The 21,525-nt window shown below is 46.2% G+C and overlaps 1 protein-coding gene across 1 annotated transcript; it reads left to right on the top strand.

The window, feature by feature from the left end:
* The first annotated feature begins 1,472 nt into the window (after positions 1-1,472).
* Positions 1,473-17,815, top strand: LOC120395537 (putative olfactory receptor 52P1). Its single transcript, XM_039520005.1, has 2 exons — positions 1,473-1,500; positions 16,830-17,815. The coding sequence occupies exons 1-2, from the start codon at positions 1,473-1,475 to the stop codon at positions 17,813-17,815; spliced, it is 1,014 nt and encodes a 337-aa protein (XP_039375939.1).
* Positions 17,816-21,525: the final 3,710 nt, after the last annotated feature.

The following is a 21,525-nucleotide window of genomic DNA, read 5'->3' as shown; positions in this document are numbered from 1 at the left end:
TGTACAGTCCCAGTGGACTGTCCCATTGGCCAGGATTCCCAGTCAATTTCCTCAGTTCCGTGAGCAGAGGTAGACCCTGGAGAACTTCAACCTGTGAGCCTCCCTCGGGAGCGAAGAAATTATTCTCTCATACCAGGAGCTCAGATTCTCAGCACAAACTGTGTTTTGCAGACTGTTCAGCCTAGCAATCGGAGATGGCTTTTTTATTTTTTTGTGTATAATGTACTGCCATCTGCACTATGAGTGGGAATTCTGCCATGAGATACAGGACCAAAACCCATTTTCAATTGATCGGAGCAGCCTAGCGGTGCATATCACCCATTCAGTTGTAATATCCAGTCATTAGCCTCTGAAAAATCATTGCCACTCTTTTGAGACCAAATGATGCAATCGTAAATTGATGCAGGTCAAAGGGCATGGAAAAGGCTTTCTTCTCCTTGGATTATGGCATCAAATTTCAATACTGTGTTGAACTTTCAGAAACTGATGCAGAAACAGGTTGTGCTGTCCTGAGTCAGAAATAACACAATGGGAATTCTCCACTCACTGTGTGATTCCTTCACCATTCCGAAGGGCAAAATCACCTGGAGTTCATCTCACATGGTATCCCACATTTTACGAGGGAACAGCCAGGACCGGCTCCAGACCCCAGCGCGACAAGCACGCGCATGGGGCGGCACTTGCCGGCAGGGGCAGCAGATTGGGCCGGCGGACCTGCCGCAATCACGCCTGCGGGAGGTCCACCGGAGCCCCGGGACGACCGGACCTGCCGCAGGCATGACTACGGAGGGGGCGCTCCTCTCCCTGCTCCAGTGGACCTCCCGCAGGCGTGACTGCAGACGGTTCGCTGGTCGCGCGGGTCGGCTGGACCTCCCACAGGCATGACTGCGGCAGCTCAACTGCAGCAGCCGGACCTGCGAACCGCCTGCAGCCGCGCGACTAGCGGACCCTGACCAGTCAAGCCCGTGGGAGGTCCACTGCTCCTGGGGCTCCGCCCGCGCATGACTGCTTGGGGCGGCGGAATATGTAGAGCCGCCTCTGGGAACAGCCATGGTGTTTCTCTGATCTGTTGGCCTGGGACTATTTCAGTGTGGTGGTATTTTCGGTAGTTGTGCCCTGCTGGGTTGATAACACAGTGGTAAAGGAATCAGACAATTGCTACATCTGGATCTTTTGCTCATGCTGCAGTCCATCCTCAATATTTACATCACTCATGCCTGGGGGCCTAATTTGGCTCCACAGGGTATGAGTGTGATGGGTTGTTTCTGCTGGGGTGCACTCTGGGAGCCATGGGAACTGCTGCTCCCATGTAACCACCCAGCTGGCCTTGCCCTTTTTCACAAGGCTTTGCTGGTGATTCAGCCTCCTAAGGCTCTATTATAATAGAATCATAAAATCAAAGAAGCATAGAAGATAAGGATTGGAAGAGACCTTAGGAGGTCATTTAGTCCAACCCCCTGTTATCATCCAGCATGACAGCAGATGGCGCCAAATACCCAAGTGAGTTACCTAAGGGCTTACCTAAGCCACCCAAGTACAAACAGCACACACCAGCTAATTTCCTATCTCAGCAGGATCACATCCACCACTGGAAGATAAAACCAAAATGATACTGTCTTGCACTGCACAGGAATCTGTACAACGTAAGATCATTAATAGGATTTTTGAATCAAAGGTATTTCCCAGTGTCCATTGATGAGGTTTAAAGACACAGCTCTAAGGGCTTGGCTACACTTGCAAGTGACAGTACATTAAAGCCGCCTCAGGCACCCTAACTATCGATGTGTCCACATTGGCAAGGCTTGTAGAGCACCTGGACTCTGCAGCTGGAGCGCTCCTGGTAATCCACCTCCTCAGGAAGCATAAAGCTTGCAGCGCCCCAGCTGAAATGCCGGGGTGTCAGTGTGAACAAGGTGTTGCATTACTGCACTGTGATTGGCATCCGGAAATGTCCCATAATCCCCTGAAGTCAAGTGTACACTCTTCTCATTGTTTAGAAATAGGCTGCAGGCTATCCCCTTTCAAAGCTCCGTTTCTGACAACCAGCATGCTTATCTGCTCCAGGAAAAAGCAAGCCATTAGTGTGGAATGCTGCTGTTTTGTGTGTGTGGGGGGAGGGGGTCTGCTGCTGTCTGACCTTACAAGACAGCATGCTGACACACTCTCAGCCACGCATTGTCTCTCCCCGCACATACACACAACACACTCCCTGTCACACTCCACCCCCCCATTTGAAAAACATATTGCAGCCACTTGCACACTGGGATAGCTACCACAATGCACTGCTCTTTATGGAGTTGCAAGAGCTGCTAACGTGGCCACGCCAGTGCGCTCGCAGCTGACAATGGAAACCCATGGCAGGGTTTTCCCTGCTGTGGTTTTCCCTGCTGTGGCTTCTGAAGGCTGGTTTAACTCCCAGCTCTCTACATCTGCAAATGTAGTCAGCACTTAGAATTTTTCAATCAAGGTTGGAAGTTTCTCTAAAAGCTCTGCTCTAGGAATAATTGTGGGGAAAGTCTCAGACCTGTGTTATGCAAACTAGACGATCACAGTGGTCCCTTTTGGCATTGGAATCCACAAACTAGGTTTCCAGGAGTCAGCTGGAGGCATTTTTCCTGCAAGCTCATGCAGCAGCTTACTGGAGGCATTTGTTTCTATTCATGACCATGTTGATTTTGGCCCTATGGGGAGAAATTCTCATGTGGCTGAGGCACCTTGAAAATGTTACACGAGTTGTGTATTTCAAAAGGCTGAGGGATCTTACTCAGTGAGTTACTGCATGGATGAATATTTTAGATGAGAAAATAATGACTTTACCCCATAAAATCTCCACAGTGAGGAATAAATATACAACCCTGGCCCATAACGAATAACAGAGCTGGGTAAAAAATTGTCCCTGAGCATCCTGGGTTTAACATCTGCGTCTCAGTGGCCCACTGTTTCAGTCAGTTGCCAGTGGTTCATGTCCTCACATGTCCCACAGTTGCCTGTTCTCATTATACAATGTGTAAACTTTTCAGCTTGCGAGTTCTTCCTTTTAGCAGTCCCTGAAGCCACACTCAGTGTGCATGGGTGCACCCAGAGCAGCAGTGCAGATGCCCTGGCATTTGACAGTCTATTTGTGAGATTTCTCACCATTGAGACAGTCACTGATCTCTGCCCAGCCAAGGGAGCAGGCAAAATTGGTGGCAACTCACCCCCTGCAGAGGAAGAGCGGTGGGGAGCATGGGGTGGCTCAGATTTCGTGGCAGCCATGGATGACTGGGCAGCATAGAGAAGAAACTGGCAACCGGCATGCTGTTGGAATTGGGGCAACCTGGGATGAGAAAGGAGAGTACGGACAGGTGGTCAGTGTATGATGGTAGATTGAACCAACTGACGAGCAAAGATTAATGGTTCTTTCCACCAGTGAAATGCCTGAAGTTACGTAATTAACATTCAACAACAACAATTGGAAATACCCAGACTGCGGTTCTTTGGCTTGCCAGGGCAAAGAGATCCTGAGACCCACCCACCCACACACACTCAGGGCCACATAAGGTCCCAGCGCTGGCCTTCGATGAACAATAACAAAGAAAAAATTCAGTTTCAACAGCACTGCCCACCTGTCAATGTACACACCGCTCCGTGTCCCCAGAACACTCCGCGCTGCCTGCCTGTGTACATGCCATTTTCCACCCCCAGAACTCCTAGCACTGCTTGCCTGACCCTGTACTCCCACTCCCTGCCCCTACAGCCCACAGCACTGCCTACCTATCCATGTACATGCCACTCTGTGCCCCCAGAATCCAAAGCATGGCTCACCTGTCCACATACACCCCATGCCTGCCCCTATAGCCCCCAGCTGTGCTCACCTGTTCCTGTACAACCCCTGCCTACCCTAACAAACGCCAGTGCTGGCCACCTGTCCATGTAGGACCCCTGCCTGCCCTGGGAACCCTCAGTGCTGCCCGCTTCTCTGGGTACACACCTTGGACTCCCCACCACCCCCATCTCTGTGTACACTCCTCTCACCACCCCGATAATCCACAATGCTGCACGCCTGCTTGTGTACATCCTGCTTTCTGCCCCAGAACCTTCAGTGCTGCCCGCCTGTCCATGTAGGTCCCCCACCCAGGATCAAAACCAGGTGCCAGACCCCAAAGCGAGAGCTCACAGAAATGCCTCCTCAGACTAGTTTAAATTCAGTTACTGCCTCTGGGACGGGTTCGTTCACAGAGACCCCTTAGGGACTGTAACCAGATGTGCTGAAATTACATCTGAGCCCATTTTCTCTGCCAACTTGGGACTCCAGAACCCTGTCTTGTTAAGCCAGACACACTAGCCTGCTGCAACACAGACCCAGGGCCTGACCCATGCCTGCAAACTATAGACATAACTGAAAACAGCTAAGCAGATCACCTATCTCCAGCACCCATACACCCAGTTCCCAATGAGATCCAAACCCCAAATAAATCCATAAATTGTAAATGCATGAATTGTCCACCCTCCCTCTACAACACTTTTACAGAGATATGCACAACAGTTTGCTTCCCCCAGGTATTAATCACTTACTCTGGTTTCATTAATAAACAAAAGTGAGTTTATTAAGTATAAAAAGTAGGATTTAGGTGGTTTAGGTGGATTTAGGTGGTTTCAAGTAATAACATACAGAACAAAGTGAATTACCAAGCAAAATAATGAAAAAATACGTAAGTCTAAGACTAATACATTAAGAAACTGATTACAGACATAATCTCACCCGCAGAGATGTTTCAATAAGCTTCTATGACAGACTGAACACCTTTCTAGTCTGGGCACAATCCTTTCCCTTGCTACAGCCCTTATTCCAGCTCAGGTGGTAGCTAGGAGATTTCTCATGACTGCAGCCCCCTTTGTTCTGTTCCACCCCCTTATACATCTTTGGCACAATGTGGGAATCCTTTCTTCCTCTCTGGGTTCCCACCCCTCCTTCTAAATGGAAAAGCACCAGGTTAAAGATGGATTCCAGTTCAGGTGACATGATCACATGTCACGGTAAGACTCCATTACCCACACACGTATACAGGAAGACTTAAAAGTAAACAGAGCCATCTACAGTCAATTGTCCTGGTTAATGTGAGCCATCAGGGTTCCAAAACACCATTAACAGCCCAAATTTTGCATAATTACAATAGGCCCTCAGAGTTATATTTCATATTTCTAGTTTCAGATATAAGAATGATACACATACAAAAAGATGACCACACCCAGTAGATTGTAAACTTTGTAATGATACCTTACAAGAGACAGTTTGCATGAAGCATATTCAGGTTACATTATATTCACACTCATTAGAAGAAGAAAGACAAATTAAGTGTGGGCCCCTGAATGAGGGAGGCAACCTAGTGACAGAAGATATGGAAAAAGGTAATGTACTCAATGCTTTTTTTGCCTCTGTCTTCACGAACAAGGTCAGGTCCCAGACTGCTGTACTGGGCAGCAAAGCATGGGGAGGAGGTGACCAACCCTCTGTGGAGAAAGAAGTGGTTTGGGACTATTTAGAAAAGCTGGATGAGCACAAGTCCAATGGGGCTGGAAGTGCTGCATCCGAGGATGCTAAAGTAATCGGCAGATGTGATTGCAGAGCCATTGGCCATTATCTTGAAAACTCATGGCGATTGGGGCAGGTCCCAGATGACTGGAAAAAGGCAAATGTAGTTCCCATCTTTAAAAAAGGGAAGAAATAGGATCCGAGGAACTATAGGCCAGTCAGCCCCACCTCAGTCCCTGGAAAAAATCATGTTGCAGGTCCTCAAGGAATCAATTCTGAAGCACTTAGAGGAGAGGAAAGTGATCAGGAACAGTCAGCATGGATTCACCAAGGGCAAGTCATGCCTGTCTAACCTAATTGCCTTCTGTGATGAGATAACTGGCTCTGCGGATGAGGGGAAAACAATGGCTGTGTTATTCTTTGACTTTAGCAAAGCTTTTGATACGGTCTCCCACAGTATTCCTGCCAGCAAGATAAAGAAGTATGGTCTGGATGAATGGCCTAATAAGGTGGATAGAAAGCTGGCTAGATCATCGGTCTCAATGGGTAGTGATCAATGGCTCCATGTCTAGTTGGCAGCCAGTATCAAGAGTATCAAGTGCTGGCCCAGGGGTCGGTTTTGTTCAATATCTTCATTAATGATGTAGAGGATGGTGTGGACTGCACTCTCATCAAGTTTGCAGATGACACTAAACTAGGAGGAGTGGTAGATACACTGTAGAGTAGGGAGAGGATACAGAGGAACCTAAACAAATTAGAGGATTGGGCCAAAAGAAACCTGACGAGGTTCAAAAAGGACAAGTGCAAAGTTCTGCACTTAGGATGGAAGAATCCCATGCACTGCTACAGACTAGGGACCGAATGGCTAGGCAGCAGTTCTGCAAAAAAGGATTTAGGGGTTACAGTGGATGAGAAGCTGGATATGAGTCAACAGTGTGCCCTTGTTGCCAAGAAGGCTAATGGCATTTAGCACCGTATAAGTAGGGGCATTGACAGCAGATTGAGGGACGTGATCATTCCCCTCTTTTCGGCACTGGAGAGGCCACTTCTGAAGAATTGTGTCCAGTTTTGCCCCCCCCCCACTAAAGAAAGGATGTGGACAAATTGGAGAGAGTCCAGCAGAGGGCAACAAAAATGATTAAGAGGCTGGAGCTCATGACTTATGAGGAGAGGCTGAAGGAACTGGGATTGTTTAGTCTGCAGAAGAGAAGAATGAGAGGGGGATTTGATAGCTGCTTTCAACTACCTGAAAGGGGGTTCCAAAGAGGATGGATCTAGACTGTTCTCAGTGTTGGCAGATGACAGAATAAGGAGCAATGGTCTCAAGTTGCAGTGGGGGAGGTTTAAATTGGATATTAGGAAAAACTTTTTCACTAGGAGGGTGGTGAAGCACTGGAATGGGTTAGCTAAGGAGGTGGTGGAATTTCCTTCTTTGGAGCTTTTTAAGATCAGGCTTGACAGTATTTGAATGGAATTAGAAATAAATAATGTTATTGTTGTTTTCACACTACATATATTTTGGGCTCCTTTTGAGTTATTCACCATTTTTTCTTTGAGACACCTGCCACACCACAATCAGGATACTAGTACCAGTACTTAGGTTTTAATTTTGAATTTGATTATTGTTTCATAGCTTTGTTGCTAATATGATGACACTCCTGCTGGTGCTTGTACCTTTTTTTTTAAATGTAATCTGTAGTAGGTATCTAAAAAACACTTCCATTTGTTATTTGATGTATAGATGAATATGTTAATAAAAAACCATTTGTTTCAATCAATACATAGCACTACTCTTAGATTCATTTTTAAGTGATTTGGGGCTATGGATGCAGTTGAAATCTGGCAAAACACCTAGGCTGAGCTGGAGGCAGAGCAGCAGTACTGAGGCAGAGCTGGGTGGCTGGAGCAGACCAGAACCTAGAGCTGGGTCAGCAGAGACCAGTGGCTGGAACAGGGAGCCACGGCTGAGCTACTGTGGACATATGTGGTGCCAGAGCCAGGATAAGGATGCTGGCCATGCCACAAGTAGCTGCGTACAATGAACTGCTGGGGATAACAAGACTGGGACATGGGCAGAGGGCCCAGCACAGGGAGACATCACCAGACAAGAAGGCTTTGAAGGCTGGACTCAGAAGGGGGGATGTGAATCTGATGAGAGGGAAAATGGTGGGGAGGAGGGTCCTGCCACTTAGAGCCTAAAGGAAGTATCTGACCTGCAGTATCACTCCATCACAGCCAGGACCTGGCCAGGAGGCTTGGGGTGTGTGAGAAACAGACTGCAAACTTTCCTTATGACCCGGAACCACTGCCTGTGGTGTGCCTGTGCCCACAGGTAGAGGTTCCTTGAACCTTTCCCATTTTTTCTTAAATTTCTTACAGTTGCTGTTTAATAAATTATATTTGGTTTGAACTTAATATATTGATCAGTGGGTCAGTGATGCATCTCATGTGAAGGGAGTACACCAAGGTGGGGACACCCTAGCCCTCGTCCTAAGTGACCACAATGAGACTGGAGATTTAGCCTCCCAGGCATCCTGGGCCCAACTGTGTAACTAATATGAGCACTCTGCCACACAGGAGAGTGGAAGGGGTGTCCGTGAGGTCAGGCCGTCCTCTGGGTAAAGCGAGTGGGACTAGGGACTCAGACCCTTTCACTAATCAGTTCCCCAGGGGTAATGAAGAAGCAAGAAACGTTCGCCAAAATGGTTCAGTTGACCTGCTTTTATGGACTAGTTTATTACATCTTGCCAATGATCTTGTCCCAATTCCTGCTACAGGGTGAGAGAATACAGACCTTCCATTTTAATTAAATTGTCTCGTTAGCACTGACCCCCCCACTTGGTAAGGCAACTCACATCTTTTCATGTGCTGTGTACATATACCTGTCTACTGTATTTTCTACTGCATGTATCTGATGAAGTGGGTTTCAGCCCATGAAAGCTTATGCCCAAATAAATGTGTTAGCCTCTAAAGTGGCACAAGTACCCCTTGTTGTTAGAGTGTTCAATGTCGTAAGTGGATCCTCAAGTTGTGTGGCAAGTATACCAATTCTGAGGAATATTCCAAATTGTTAAGATCTTTATTAAAATGAATGAAAGAATAATAAATGGTATATACCACAGAGTCACAAAGAAGTAATACAATTATATGATGTCTGGGGTTAACATCTCTATTCTAAAAGCAGCTAAGCTGTATTGCAAAGGTGAGCTGATAGCTTCATAGAAGATTAGAAAGAGCCACCCTCCTTCATGGCTGTTTGCCTTCTCGGAGGGTCATTGTACTACCTTAATCAGGGACCAACCTACCATGTCCAAATCTAGAGGTTTACATGTTCTGACAGATATTCATATGTATTAATATCAATTATCTCATCTCTGAAACCGTTACCCTTGGCCTAACTTATGAGTTCCATGTTCTGCGGTGTATCCTGCAGTTACGGGTCTGTTCCAGAACTAGGGTAAACATATTCAGTTATTTGTTCCATTCCCTATTCAGCTCCCCAAAGTCAAGAGGGGTAACTGGCAGGCCATTTATCTATGCCAAAGCTTACAAGCACTTCTACTAACTTGATCTAGTTAATCATACAAGATACAGGCCTGTAGGTTCCTTAGGAATAACTATAATGAATAACATATATTGGACTGAAATTCAGCATAAGCAAAACCCAAGAAAATAATATAATCAAACAAACCAGTGGGAAAAACCCCCACACATTCTGCAATACAGCAAGCTAGCAAGTTGGCCTTATGGGCCACAGCTCCCCACATACTTTAGGGAACTGGGATAACTGATGAGATGGGTTTAGTGACATTTAAAGAAATGTGTAACTTGTCAACTCTTCATATGAAGGATAAAATCTGAAATGTGTAACTTTGGAGACACATTCTTTCTTCATAAGGTGAATGTAACATCACTGCACAAGACGGCGTCCTAGAGACTGGTATCGTATAAAGGCTGTTTCTATACTGTTTTATTATGGAGTTAGAGCAGTAAACCTGACATTCTTTTGTTGGCCTCTTGGACCCATTTCAGAACAAATGAAAGCTTGGTCAAGCAATTGACTACACAATTGATCAACAACCAGTGTGAATCACTCCTTCCTCTCAGATTCAGTATTTAGACACAATGAAGGCACCCACAGAAATAATTCTCCTGAGCTAAAATGCCCCTGAATTTTGTGAACCTTCAGCATTATAGAAATAAATGGAAAACTTTAGTTTTGTTTTTCTCATTGTGCTCCAAAGAAAGATTCTGGAAATGGTAACTGGTGTTTCAAAACTGCTACAATCCAGAAACACAGACCCACAGGGCCGCCAGGGGGGGGGGGCAAGTCGGGCAATTTGCCCCAGGCCCCGGGCCCTGCAGGGGACCCCACAAGAATAAAGTATTCTGTAGTACCGCAACTTTTTTTTATGGAAGGGGCCCCCGAAATTGCTTTGCCCCAGGCCCCCTGAATCCTCTGGGTGGCCCTGCAGACCATAGAAAGCAGCAGAATTATTTCCCAAAGCCACTAAACTCATAGCTGCATTTCAAATTGAGTTCAAAGGAGCCAAATGTTCATCAAGTAAATTATCAGAAAAATGGTTCAGACAAATCAAGTCTGAAGAGAAGTGCTTAATAATAAAAGGTGATAAACACAGATATACCAATCTCCTAGAACTGGAAGGGACCTTGAAAGGTTGTCAAGTCCAGCCCCCTGCCTTCACTAGCAGGATCAATTTTTGCCCCAGATTCCTAAGTGGCCCCCTTCAAGAGTTGAACTCACAACTTTGGGTTTAGCAAGCCAATGCTCAAACCACTGAGCCATCCTTCCCCCTTTGCTTGAGGATGGCAAAAAGGCAGGGGAGTAGCTTGTTGTGTGGCAGATGAGGGAGGAGATCAGAGCTGATACTGGCTGCTCCATAGAAGAATCTCCCCCTGAACAAGTGTACAAAAAGTCCCTCCCTGAGGGTATGTCTACACTACCTGCCGTATTGGCGGGTAGTGATCGACCTATCGGGGATCGATGTTACGTGTCTCGTATCTGTCACATGCTGAGTCCTTCCTCTTCTCCCTCCTCCCTCAAGGCCCTGCTTGCCAGTGAAAAAACAGAACTACATTTAAAAGTGGGTCCTGGCCTTCTAGCCCTCTGTGTTGCAGCCCTCTTAGCTGAGTTGTTCCAGTATCAAGAGGAGCAGAAGCAGGAGGGGTCCCACAGCTGGGTACAGTTCAGGAGCCAGATATCAACAACACCCACCTGGTGAAGTGAAGAAACAGATTGACAGAGCCAGAAGGCTACGCAGAAGACACCTACTACAAGACAGGCCCAACAAAGACAGTAACAGAACACCACTAGCTGTCACCTACAGCCCCCAACTAAAACCTCTCCAGCGCATCATCAAGGATCTACAACCTCTCCTGAAGGACAATCCCTCACTCTCACAGACCTTGGGAGACAGGGCAGTCCGCTCTGACAGACAGCCCCCAAATCTGAAGCAAATAGTCACCAGAAACTACACACCACAAACACTAACTCAGGAACCAAACTCTGCAACAAACCCTGGGGCCAACTCTCTCTGCATCTCTATTCAAGTGACACCATCATAGGACCTAACTACTTCAGCCACATCATCAGGGGTTCATTCACATGCACATTTACCAATGTGATAGATGCCATCATGTGCTAGCAATGCCCCTCTGCCACGTACATTGGCCAAACTGAACAGTCTCTATGCAAAAGAATAAATAGATACAAATCTGACATCAGGAATCATAACATTCAAAAACCAGCAGAAGAACACTTCAATATCCCTGGTCACTCAATAACAGACTTAAAAGTGACAATTCTTCAACAAAAAAACTTCAGAAAGAGACTCCAACGAGAAACTGCAGAACTGGAATTAATTTGCAAACTGGACACCATCAAATTAGGCCTGAATAAAGACTGGGAGTGGATGCTTCACTACAAAAACTAAATACATTTGTTAGTCTCTAAGGTGCCACAAGTACTCTGAAATCTGCTGTAGTGTTGGTGATCAAAAGGGCCTGGAGAGGCTGAATCACCACCAGTGTGAAATAGGGCCAGCCCAGCTGGGTGATTAGAGGGATTCAGCAGTTCTCATGGCTTCTAGACTGCACACCAGGGGTGACAACCCATCGGACTCATACTCTCTGGAGCCCAAATGTGTCCGCAAGGCACCTATGATGCAAGTATGGGGGTAGGGACGGTAGCCCAAACAGGAGATCCAGTTGTAGAAGTGGTTTGGTTCATTTACCAACATCTTCTCACCTGAACAGCACCCTGAAATAACCCCAGCGCAACAGATCACGCAAATAACATGGCTGTTCCCTCGTAAAATGTGGGATACCTTGTGAGATGAACTCCAGGTCATTTTAGCATGGGGAGAGGTGAAGGAATCGCACATTGAGCGGAGACGTCCCATTTTTCTATCTCTGAACCAGGATATCGTAACCCGTTTCTGCATCTATTTGCAAAAGATCAATACAATATTGAAATTTGATGCCTCCCTGATGCAGAGAGTCAGTAGATTAACTATTAGAACACATGGTAGCTGTCAGATATATATTCAGCTTAACACCTCACAACGGCTCACTGGCAAATAACATTGATGCCAGAATCCTGGGAGAAGAAAGCCTTTTACACTCCCTTTGTCTTGCATAAATTTAGAATCAGGTAATTTGGCCTCTACGGGGTAGCACTGATTTTTCAGAGGCTAATGGACTGGATATTACAACTGCATGGGCAGTATGCAGCAGTACACTGCTACGATAAACTGAAAATGGTTTTTGGTCCCGGCTCTTGTGGCAGCATTCCCACACATTGTGCAGATGGCAGTACATTACAAACAGAAAAGACAGCCATCGTCATTTGCTACACTGAACAGTCTGCAAGACACAGTTTGCCCTGAAAATCTAAGCTCCTGTTCTCAGCAAATCATTTCTTTTCTCCCGGGAGTGGTTCACAGGCTGAAATTCTCCAGGGTCCATTTTCTGCTCTTCCGGCTGCTCACACAGAGTCCAGAGAATTTTACGGGAGTCATGGCCAATTTGAAAATCCACAGGGATTGTACAGGGGAATCATAAAGGTCTCTGTGCAGCACGCTGAGTGTCAGGCGTGACATTCATACACTGATTCTCAAGACTCTGCCTTGCTGTTGTAGTAAAAAGATTTTCTCTCTCTGCTGCATGGGATTTTGGTGAGTTGCCTGTTTCTGCATTAAAGTGAGTGGTAAGGGCTCTGTAAGGTTTCCCGGGTTCAAATCAAGAACCATCTGGGCAGGATTTCACCAGCACAGTGACTTGAATTGTTTAGTACTGTCAGAAAAAAGAAGTGATTTACCTGGAAAAATTGGAACTACAAATGTATTGGAAATAGTTTAGACAAATATTTGTGTTTAAATTCAGTTCCTTTTCTCTTACTGTGTCCTTCTATCATTCTCAGTAATATATATATATATTTTGTGCTGTGTGGTTTTTCCTGTGGTTCGCTCAACTTTTCCAATTCAGCAACCTCACTGCCATTCTTGGAAGTGCAGCCAAAGCTTCTGCAGTGGGTATCTGTGTTACCAAAGGGTTCACAACAAGAATGGGCCACACACTGGCCAGATTCTGCTCTCTCATTCTGCCTTCACTGGGTCACCCCAGATTGACGCTGGCTTCTATGAGAGCAAAATCAAGGCCCCTCTGTTTTGAAACTCCCAACTCTCATTCCCAGTCTCAGAACGCCACATGAACTGGGGGGTTCCCTCAGACTCTCTCAGCACCCTAACAGAATAGCGCTCTCTGCAGCAGGACCCAAAGCCGTGAATTTCACAGCCAGGAGCCGAAAATTAGACATTCAGGGTGAATCTAGTCCCCTTGAGAACAAAGGCAAAATTCTTAAATGAGCCAGGAGTTTGCCCTAAAACAACATATAGCGAGTTAAATAAATTCTCTGTTTTACATCGGCCATGAGTCTCCAGTGACTTCAACTGGAGTTGTCCCGTGGCCTCTAAGGATGCGTGAGCTTCTTTGGACCCAAGGAGAACTGACGGGAGAGTTGCTTAAATCTCAAATTCACAGATTTAAAGCTCCAAAACAATTAGGATAACCATTTTTTTTAAATGGAGGGCAAAGGAAGAGCGACCCTTCATCTCCGTTTCTGGAGAGGATGAGAAGCATTAGAGGTTGTGTTGCAAACGTTACCTGGGGAGGTCCAGGAACACACAGAGTGTGCGGTGGGTGCAGGCAGGACTGCGGGACATGCAGTATCCAGATCACAGTGGCACGGAGTCCTGAAACTATGCAACATGGGGAATGGACGTCCTCCCTGATGCACAGACCAAACAGGCATCATGAGGCCTCTTGGGTCCGGGAGGTGTCCGATACTGCAATGAAAAGTGGGCAACACCCTAGCAAAGGGGTCGTCAACCTTTCATAAGTGCTGTGCCGAAGCTTCATTTATTGAGTCTAATTTAAGGTTTTGCTTGCCAGTAATACATTTTAACGTTTTTAGAAGGTCTCTTTCTATAAGTCTATAATATATAACTAAACTATTGTTGTATGTAAAGTAAATAAAATGTTTAAGAAGCATCATTTAAAATTAAATTAAAATGCAGAGCCCCCTGGACCGGTGGCCAGGATCCGGGTGTGAGAGTGTGAGTGCCACTGAAAATCACCTTGAGTGCCGCCTTTGGCACCTGTGCCATAGGTTGCCTATCCCTGGTCTAGCAGATGGTCTCTGACGCCATCTTCAATCCAGACTATACTTCCTTCCATGAGAAAGCCCACTACAGTTTTGTGACAACATCAGCAATTGCCAACACAGAAAAGCAGCCTCAGGAAGGGGTGTCTGGGTTTCTAACTGGCCGCAATACATTAAAGCTTTGTGTCTTTTTGAAGAAGAGTTACTCACACCGGCTCCTTTTAGTCTCCACGTCCCCGCCCCCTCCTGCTAGGTCTGTCCATCTCTACTTCCCTGCACAGTCTGAGCTGCTGCCGGGGTTCCCTTTGCCTCAAAAAGGCAGATCAGTCTCATCTCCCCCTTTCCCGGGGTGCAGGCAGACACTGAGTATATCCTAGTCTGAAGAGGTATGTCTGTGAGCTCTCGCTGTGGTGTGTGGCACCTGGTTTTGGTCCTGGGTGAGGGATATTACTATGTGGCAGGGATGGAAGTTCTGGGGGTGGGAGACCTACATGGACAGGTGACCAGCACTAGGGGTTGTGTGGAAGGAAGAGGAGTGTACAGCGGCAGGCTGGCAGTGCTGGAGGCTGTGGGGGGCAGGTAGGGGGTGTACACAGAGAATTGGGCACTGCTGAGGGTTGTGAAGGCAGGCAGGGGATGTGCCGTGACAGGCGAGTAGCACTGAGGCTTTGTGGGGGTTGTGACAGTCTATACCTTGGGGAAGCGTACTGTAACCTCCATATTCCTCATTTTCAGATAATAAAGATCTTACATATAAAGCAGGCCTTGTAAGGTATCAAGGGAAACGTCATGATCTGCTGAAAGTCATGTCTCTATCCACATATGTATCATTAATGTATATGGAGCTATGAGAATTCTGTTGTATGGTGGTCACTAAAACATGCTGTACATTGGGGAATCAGCCAGATATTAGCTCCCCAGAGGAAACAGCAGGGAAAGTAACCAAACCCCCGGCAGGGTGTCAAACAACCCATCAACAGAATTGTCCATCAAGGGAGTCACAATGCAATAACTAACCTGCATAAGGCCCCACAAAGGGAATTGCTGTTCCTCGCCAGGAGAGACTCTGCAATGCCCCCCCAAACATGCCTGGACTTGTGATCCCCAAGCACATGGACTGAGGGTATAAAACAGACAGAGTGGACACATACTGAGCCCTTCTCTGGCCGCCACCTTTGCTGCAAGCAACGAAGACATTGAGAAGAAAACAAGACTCCAACAGGGAGATTGGCCCAGGTCTAAGGACAAACTTGTATACCAAGGACTGCAATATCCAGTCCTCGATGTTGCCCAGTCTAATAGGGTTCAGAGTTTAGACTGTAATTTTATATTTTATTTTATTTAGTAACCACTCTGACTTTTGGCCTATCACTTAATATAACTTACCATCTCTCCTTGTAGTTAATAAATGTATTGTTTAGTATACCTTGAAGCGTGTAAGAGAATCCCCTGGGAATAACAAGCCTGGTGCATATCAATTTCTTTGTTGAAGTCCTGTGGGCATAACTGAACACTGCAAGACAAAGGTTCCTAGGGTTGTGTCTGGAACCGGAGATACTGGCTAGTGTCATTCACTTGCACAATCCAAGCAGCAGCTTACATGGCAGAGGCTGTGCATGAACAGCCCAGGAGTGGGGGTTCTCACAGCAGAGCAGGGTCAGTCTGACTCCCAGAGTCAAGGCTTGGAGTGACCTAGCAGATCACTGGTCCCGACAAAACCACAGAGGAACGTCACAGGTTTGCAGAGCGGCATGTAGACAGACAGGTGGGCAGTGCTGCTGAAATAATTTTTTTCTGCACGATTGCTGCTCCAAGGCCAGCTTTGGGATCTTTCCTGGCACAGAGCGTGTTTGGGGAGTTTCAGAGTCTCTTTGCCCTCATAAGCCACAGAACTGCAGCCTGGGTGACACAACCTTTACTCAGTTTTGTTACCAATATTGTTGTTGTCATGTATCTTCAGGCATTTCAGAGGTAGAAATAGCCATTGATATTTTGTGCCAATGTACTCCTTATTGATCACAGTGATATTATTATAATATTATTATAGCATAATTATGTTATCTATTATGCAAGGGGGGTCATGTAAGATGTCATTGGAAATGTTAAGACTTTCTGAATATTATTATCCAATTTGTATGCATGTATGATTTTTGTCTACAGTTATGAATATTGAATACTTATCTGTATTTCAAATGTAGTTACACCTGGGTAAGGCTCACTAGGTAAGATGATTTCAGTCTAGATAGCTGATTGGGAAGGGCCTATTCAGGGCAATGAGCCATTGGAGGAAACAATAGGTGTTAAGAGAAGCGTATCTCCCACCAGAGAGCCTCCCTGAGAATGCTTCAGACAGCCTATACATAATGGATGCTGAGACTTTACAAGGGCATGTGACCAGGCCAAAGAACTCCGGACTCCATCTGTAATTTTCCCACAAACTAGTCTGGAAACCAAGTTTTGAAACAAAGGTTTCCCGCCATATTCTAAACTTATATAAAGCAAGGAGTGACATTGTTGGTGGTTCTTCACTCCCAACTCAAGAAGACTCCTAGAATGTTAATAGCTAGGAAATATTTACTGTACTATTTGTTGTAAAGCGTGTAACCCCCTCACTGTGTTACTCTCCTTTTACAGGCACCTTGAGCATTTCTGAGTCATATCGATGCATCAACCACCTCATGGCAGCTTTCAACCTCACCCCCTCTGACCCTTCAACATTCATCCTAATGGGCATCCCCGGCCTGGAGTCTGCCCACATCTGGATTTCCATCCCTTTCTCTACGTTCTACATTATCAGCCTGTTGGGAAATTTCATGCTTCTGTCTGTTGTACGTAAGGAGCAGACCCTGCACAAGCCGATGTACCTGCTGCTCTGCATGCTGGCGCTCACAGACATCGCCACGCCTACCTTCGTTGTGCCAAAGGCACTGGGCATATTTTGGTTCGATTTGAAAGGCATTACTCTGGCTGGCTGCCTCACCCAGATGTTCTTCCTTCACATGGTTTCTGTTATGCACTCAGCCACCCTCGTGACAATGGCCTTCGATCGCTACGTTGCCATATGTAACCCTCTAAGATATGCCACTATCCTCAGCAATGCACAAATAGCTAAGCTCGGGCTTGTATGTTTGATAAGAGCTGTTCTCTTCATTCTGCCTCTTCCCCTGCTCATGAGTCAGCAGTCATTCTGTGCCAACCACATTATCCCCCATACGCAATGCGAGTACATAGCGGTGGTCAAGATGGCATGTGGGGACATGACAATTACCAGAATATATAGTTTGATGCTAATGTTTGTAGTTATGGGGTTTGACCTGACGCTCATTGCCCTGTCCTACGGTCTGATCATCAGGGCCGTTCTCAGAATCTCCTCTAAGAAAGCCCACCAGAAAGCCCTCAACACCTGCACAGCCCATATCTGTGTGATGCTGACATATTATACCCCCAGCATCTTCTCCAATCTCACATACCGGTTTGGTCAAGGCATTGCTCCCCATGTTCACATCATCTTGGCCGACCTCTATCTCCTCATCCCTCCCATGCTCAACCCGATCATTTATGGGGTCAGAACCAAAGAGCTTCGTGACAAAGTAGGCAAATACACCTGCTGCAGAAGGTGATCGCTGGCGCCACTGACTTGAAACCTGTGTTACCAGAGGGGGGAAGCATATCTCCTCATTAATCAAGGGTGCCCTGTCCCAATTTGGTTGAGCTAAGCATTGTGGAATTTCACAGTCTGAGAATTTCCTCCCACACAATATCTTATCACTCCTCCACTAAGCCCAGCTTTTCCGTGACTCTAAGGCTGTGTCTACACTAGCACGGTAAGTGAACCTATTATACGGAACTCCAGCTACTTGAACAGGGTAGCTGGAGTTGATGTACCTTAGGTCACGTTACTGCGGGGTCTACAGTTTGGGAAAGGGTGTGGGGGTAAACAGGAGAAAATCTCCCATTGACTTATCTTACTCTTCTCTTTACTAGACCTGTTATATCAGCCACCGGTGGATCGATCTCAGAGCATCGATCCCAGCTTTGTGTAGACCTGCCCTGAGACTGCCATAAGATACTATAGCATTGTGAGGCAAAGTAGTTTTCCATTATTCCCTGTGTGGTCATGGTTCTTGTTCAGTTTTACAAACAGAAGCTACACTTTCAGATAACCAAAGAGAAAAAGAAAGAATCAGCAATGCGGAAGTTCTTTATCATATGTACAGTGATTCGATGAGCAAAATGTACCTGACTTTTCTATGATGAATCCATCACAAAACCTGGAGGAGAAACCCAATGTTTCAACTGGAAAGTCCTTATACAGGAAAACAGCTGTAGGAATTGAGGACATTCTACTAGAGCTTACTGGTGAGAGTTGTGAAACCATGTGTTTTTGAGAACTGGACTGCTGTATTTAACTACTACATCACCTTTGAGTAAAAATAACGTACTGCTTTGCATGGCTGATTTTGGAGTGGAACAGACTATGAACTTTCCTTGCGTCCCAGAGAGGGCTCTTTGTAATATCCCCGTGCCCACATAGTGGAGTTTCTTGTTTTCGTGAACCTTTCCCATTTTTTTTGTTCACAGTTCTTGTGACGGGTTAGATCACAGAACCCCCCTTGGAAGCTGCCAATTCATGTGTCAATTCTACTTCTGCCCTTGATTTCCTGACCTGTCATCTTAGGACTCCAGCACCCTGTCTTGTTGAGCCAGACACACCCGTCTGCTTCAACACACATTCCAATTCACAGTCTGAATTACTTGCCCCACAGCTGCAGGCTTAACCTGAAAGCAGCTCACAGAAGTGTTCTTGTCTTTAACACTCAGATGCCCAACTCCCAATGGGGTCTAAACCCAAATAAATCCATTTTACTCTGTATAAAACTTATACAGGGTAAACTCAAATTGTTTGCCCTCTATAACACTGAAGCAGATATATGGAGAGCTGTAAACCCCCCCCCCCCCGCCAGGTATTAACACATACTCTGGTTAATTAATAGGTAAAAGTGATTTTATTAAATACAAAAGTAGTATCTAAGTGTTTTTAAGTAGTAACAGACAGAAGAAAGTGAATTACCAAGTAAAATAAGATAAAACACGCAAGTCTATGTCTAATACAGTCAGAAACCTTATACAGATAAGATTGTCACCCTCAGAGATGTTTGAACACGTTTCTTTCACACACTGGACACCTTCCTAGTCTGGGCACAAGCCGTTCCCCGGTACAGCCCTTGTTCCAGCTCTGGTGGTAGCTAGGGGATTCCTCATGTTGGCTCCTCTCCTCTATTTGTTCTGTTCTACCCATTAATATATCTTTTGCATAAGGCAGGAATCCTTTGTCCCTCTGGGTTCCTCCGGGGTGAGCAGACACCCTCCAGGCTGCTTTACGGAGCCCTTGGGACATTTGCAGGGAGGTGGTAGGAAGTGGCCCACGTAGGCAGCAAGTATAATAGGCCAGGGGAGTCTAAACCTTCCTAGGCTGTACAGCCCCCAACCTGCCTTTGAGAGAGGGGGGACACCTGGGCCGTGGTATCCTGGCCTGTGCTCCACCCCCGATGCCCCCTCCCATTTTTTCCCCAGGGATCCACCCATACGCCAACTCCTCTTGTCCCTGCTCTCCCTCTATGCTGAGCCCCTCTTTGCTTTTCACAGAATCCTTCACTGAGTCCCTCCTCTCCTCCACTCTCCTTTCCCCAAGGCCCTTTGCCCACTGCCTGTTCAGTCCCTCCTCTCCTACAGACAAACCTCCCCTCCCCCAAGGCCCCTACCATCTACCATTTTCCAGTGAAAACTGAACCATATTTAAAAGTGGGCCCTGGTCTCCTGGCCCTCCATGTTCCAGCCCCCTTAGCTGAGTTGTTCCAGCATCAGCAGGCATAACAGCAGGAGGAGTCACACAGCTGGGCCAGGTATAGAAGAAGAAAGTCAAGGTAAGTGTGGGCCCCTTACTGAATGAGGGAGGCTACATAGTGAGAGAGGATGTGGAAAAAGCTGATGTACTCAAAGCTCTTTTTCCCCCTGTCTTCAGAAACAAGGTCAGGTCCCAGACTGATGCACTGGGCAGCAAAGCATGGGGAGTAGGTGACCAACCCTCTGTGGAGAAAGAAGTGATTCAGGACTATTTAGAAAACTTGGATGAGCACAAGTCCATGGGGCTGGATGTGCTGCATCTGAGGATGCTAAGGGAGTTGGCAGATGTGATTGCAGAGCCATTGGCCATTATCTTTGAAAACTCATGGCGATCGGGGGAGGTCCCGAGTGACTGGAAAAAGGCTACAGTAGTGCGCATCTTTAATAATGGGAAGAAACAGTATCCAGGGAACTACAGGCCAGTCAGCCTCACCTCAGTCCCTGGAAAAAGCATGGAGCAGGTCCTCAAGGAATCAATTCTGAAGCACTTAGAGGAGAGGAAAGTGTTCAGGAACAGTCAGCATATATTCACCAAGGGCAAGTCATGCCTGACTAACCTAATTGCCTTCTATAATGAGATAACTGGCTTTGTGGATAAGGGGAAAACAATGGCTGTGTTATTCCTTGGCTTTAGAAAAGCTTTTGATACGGTCTCTCACAGTATTCTTGCCAGCAAGTTAAAGAAGTATGGGCTGGATGAATGGACTATAAGGTGGACAGAAAGATGGCTAGATCGTCAGGCTCAAAGGTGTCAAAGTTAGAATCAGGACTCACAATTTGTCAAGACCACTCTGTTTTATTAGCACGGTGCTCTGCTAATACATTCAGATAATGTGAGCCCCCACGCAAGATCCAAACAGTCTTATTTATACTGATAAAAGGGCGCAAACTAAACAAAGGGACAAAGAGAGCAAAATTGTAAAATTCACCTGGGGCACAACATGCATATCCTACTTCCTTACTAACTCTTATCGATCTAAGGCTCATACTTCACCAATTGCCCTTACGTGGAGCAATTGTTCTACGTTAATGTCTGCTTTCATGACACATAGATGGCAGCATTCTTTTCATTTCTACTTAAAGGCACATACATCATTCTTTAATTCATTCTATTTCTTTAATATAATTCATTTCACTTTCACAACGGGTAGTGATCAATAGCTCCATGTCTAGTTGGCAGCCGGTTTCAAGCGAAGTGACCCAAGTGCTGGCCCTGGAGTCGGTTTTGTTCAATACCTTCATTAATGATGTAGAAGGTGGTGCAGACTGCACTCTCAGCAACTTTGCAGATGACACTAAACTGGGAGGACTGGTAGATACACTGGAGAGTAGGGACAAGATACAGAGGGACCTACACAAATTAGAGGATTGGGCCAAAAGGAATATGATGAGGTTCAAGAAGCAGAAGTGCAGAGTCCTGCACTTA

Source organism: Mauremys reevesii, linkage group 1 (assembly GCF_016161935.1).
Source record: "Mauremys reevesii isolate NIE-2019 linkage group 1, ASM1616193v1, whole genome shotgun sequence".
Taxonomy (NCBI): Eukaryota; Metazoa; Chordata; order Testudines; family Geoemydidae; genus Mauremys; species Mauremys reevesii.
Note: the sequence above shows the minus strand (reverse complement) of the source record. Positions and strands in the feature narration are given on the sequence as shown.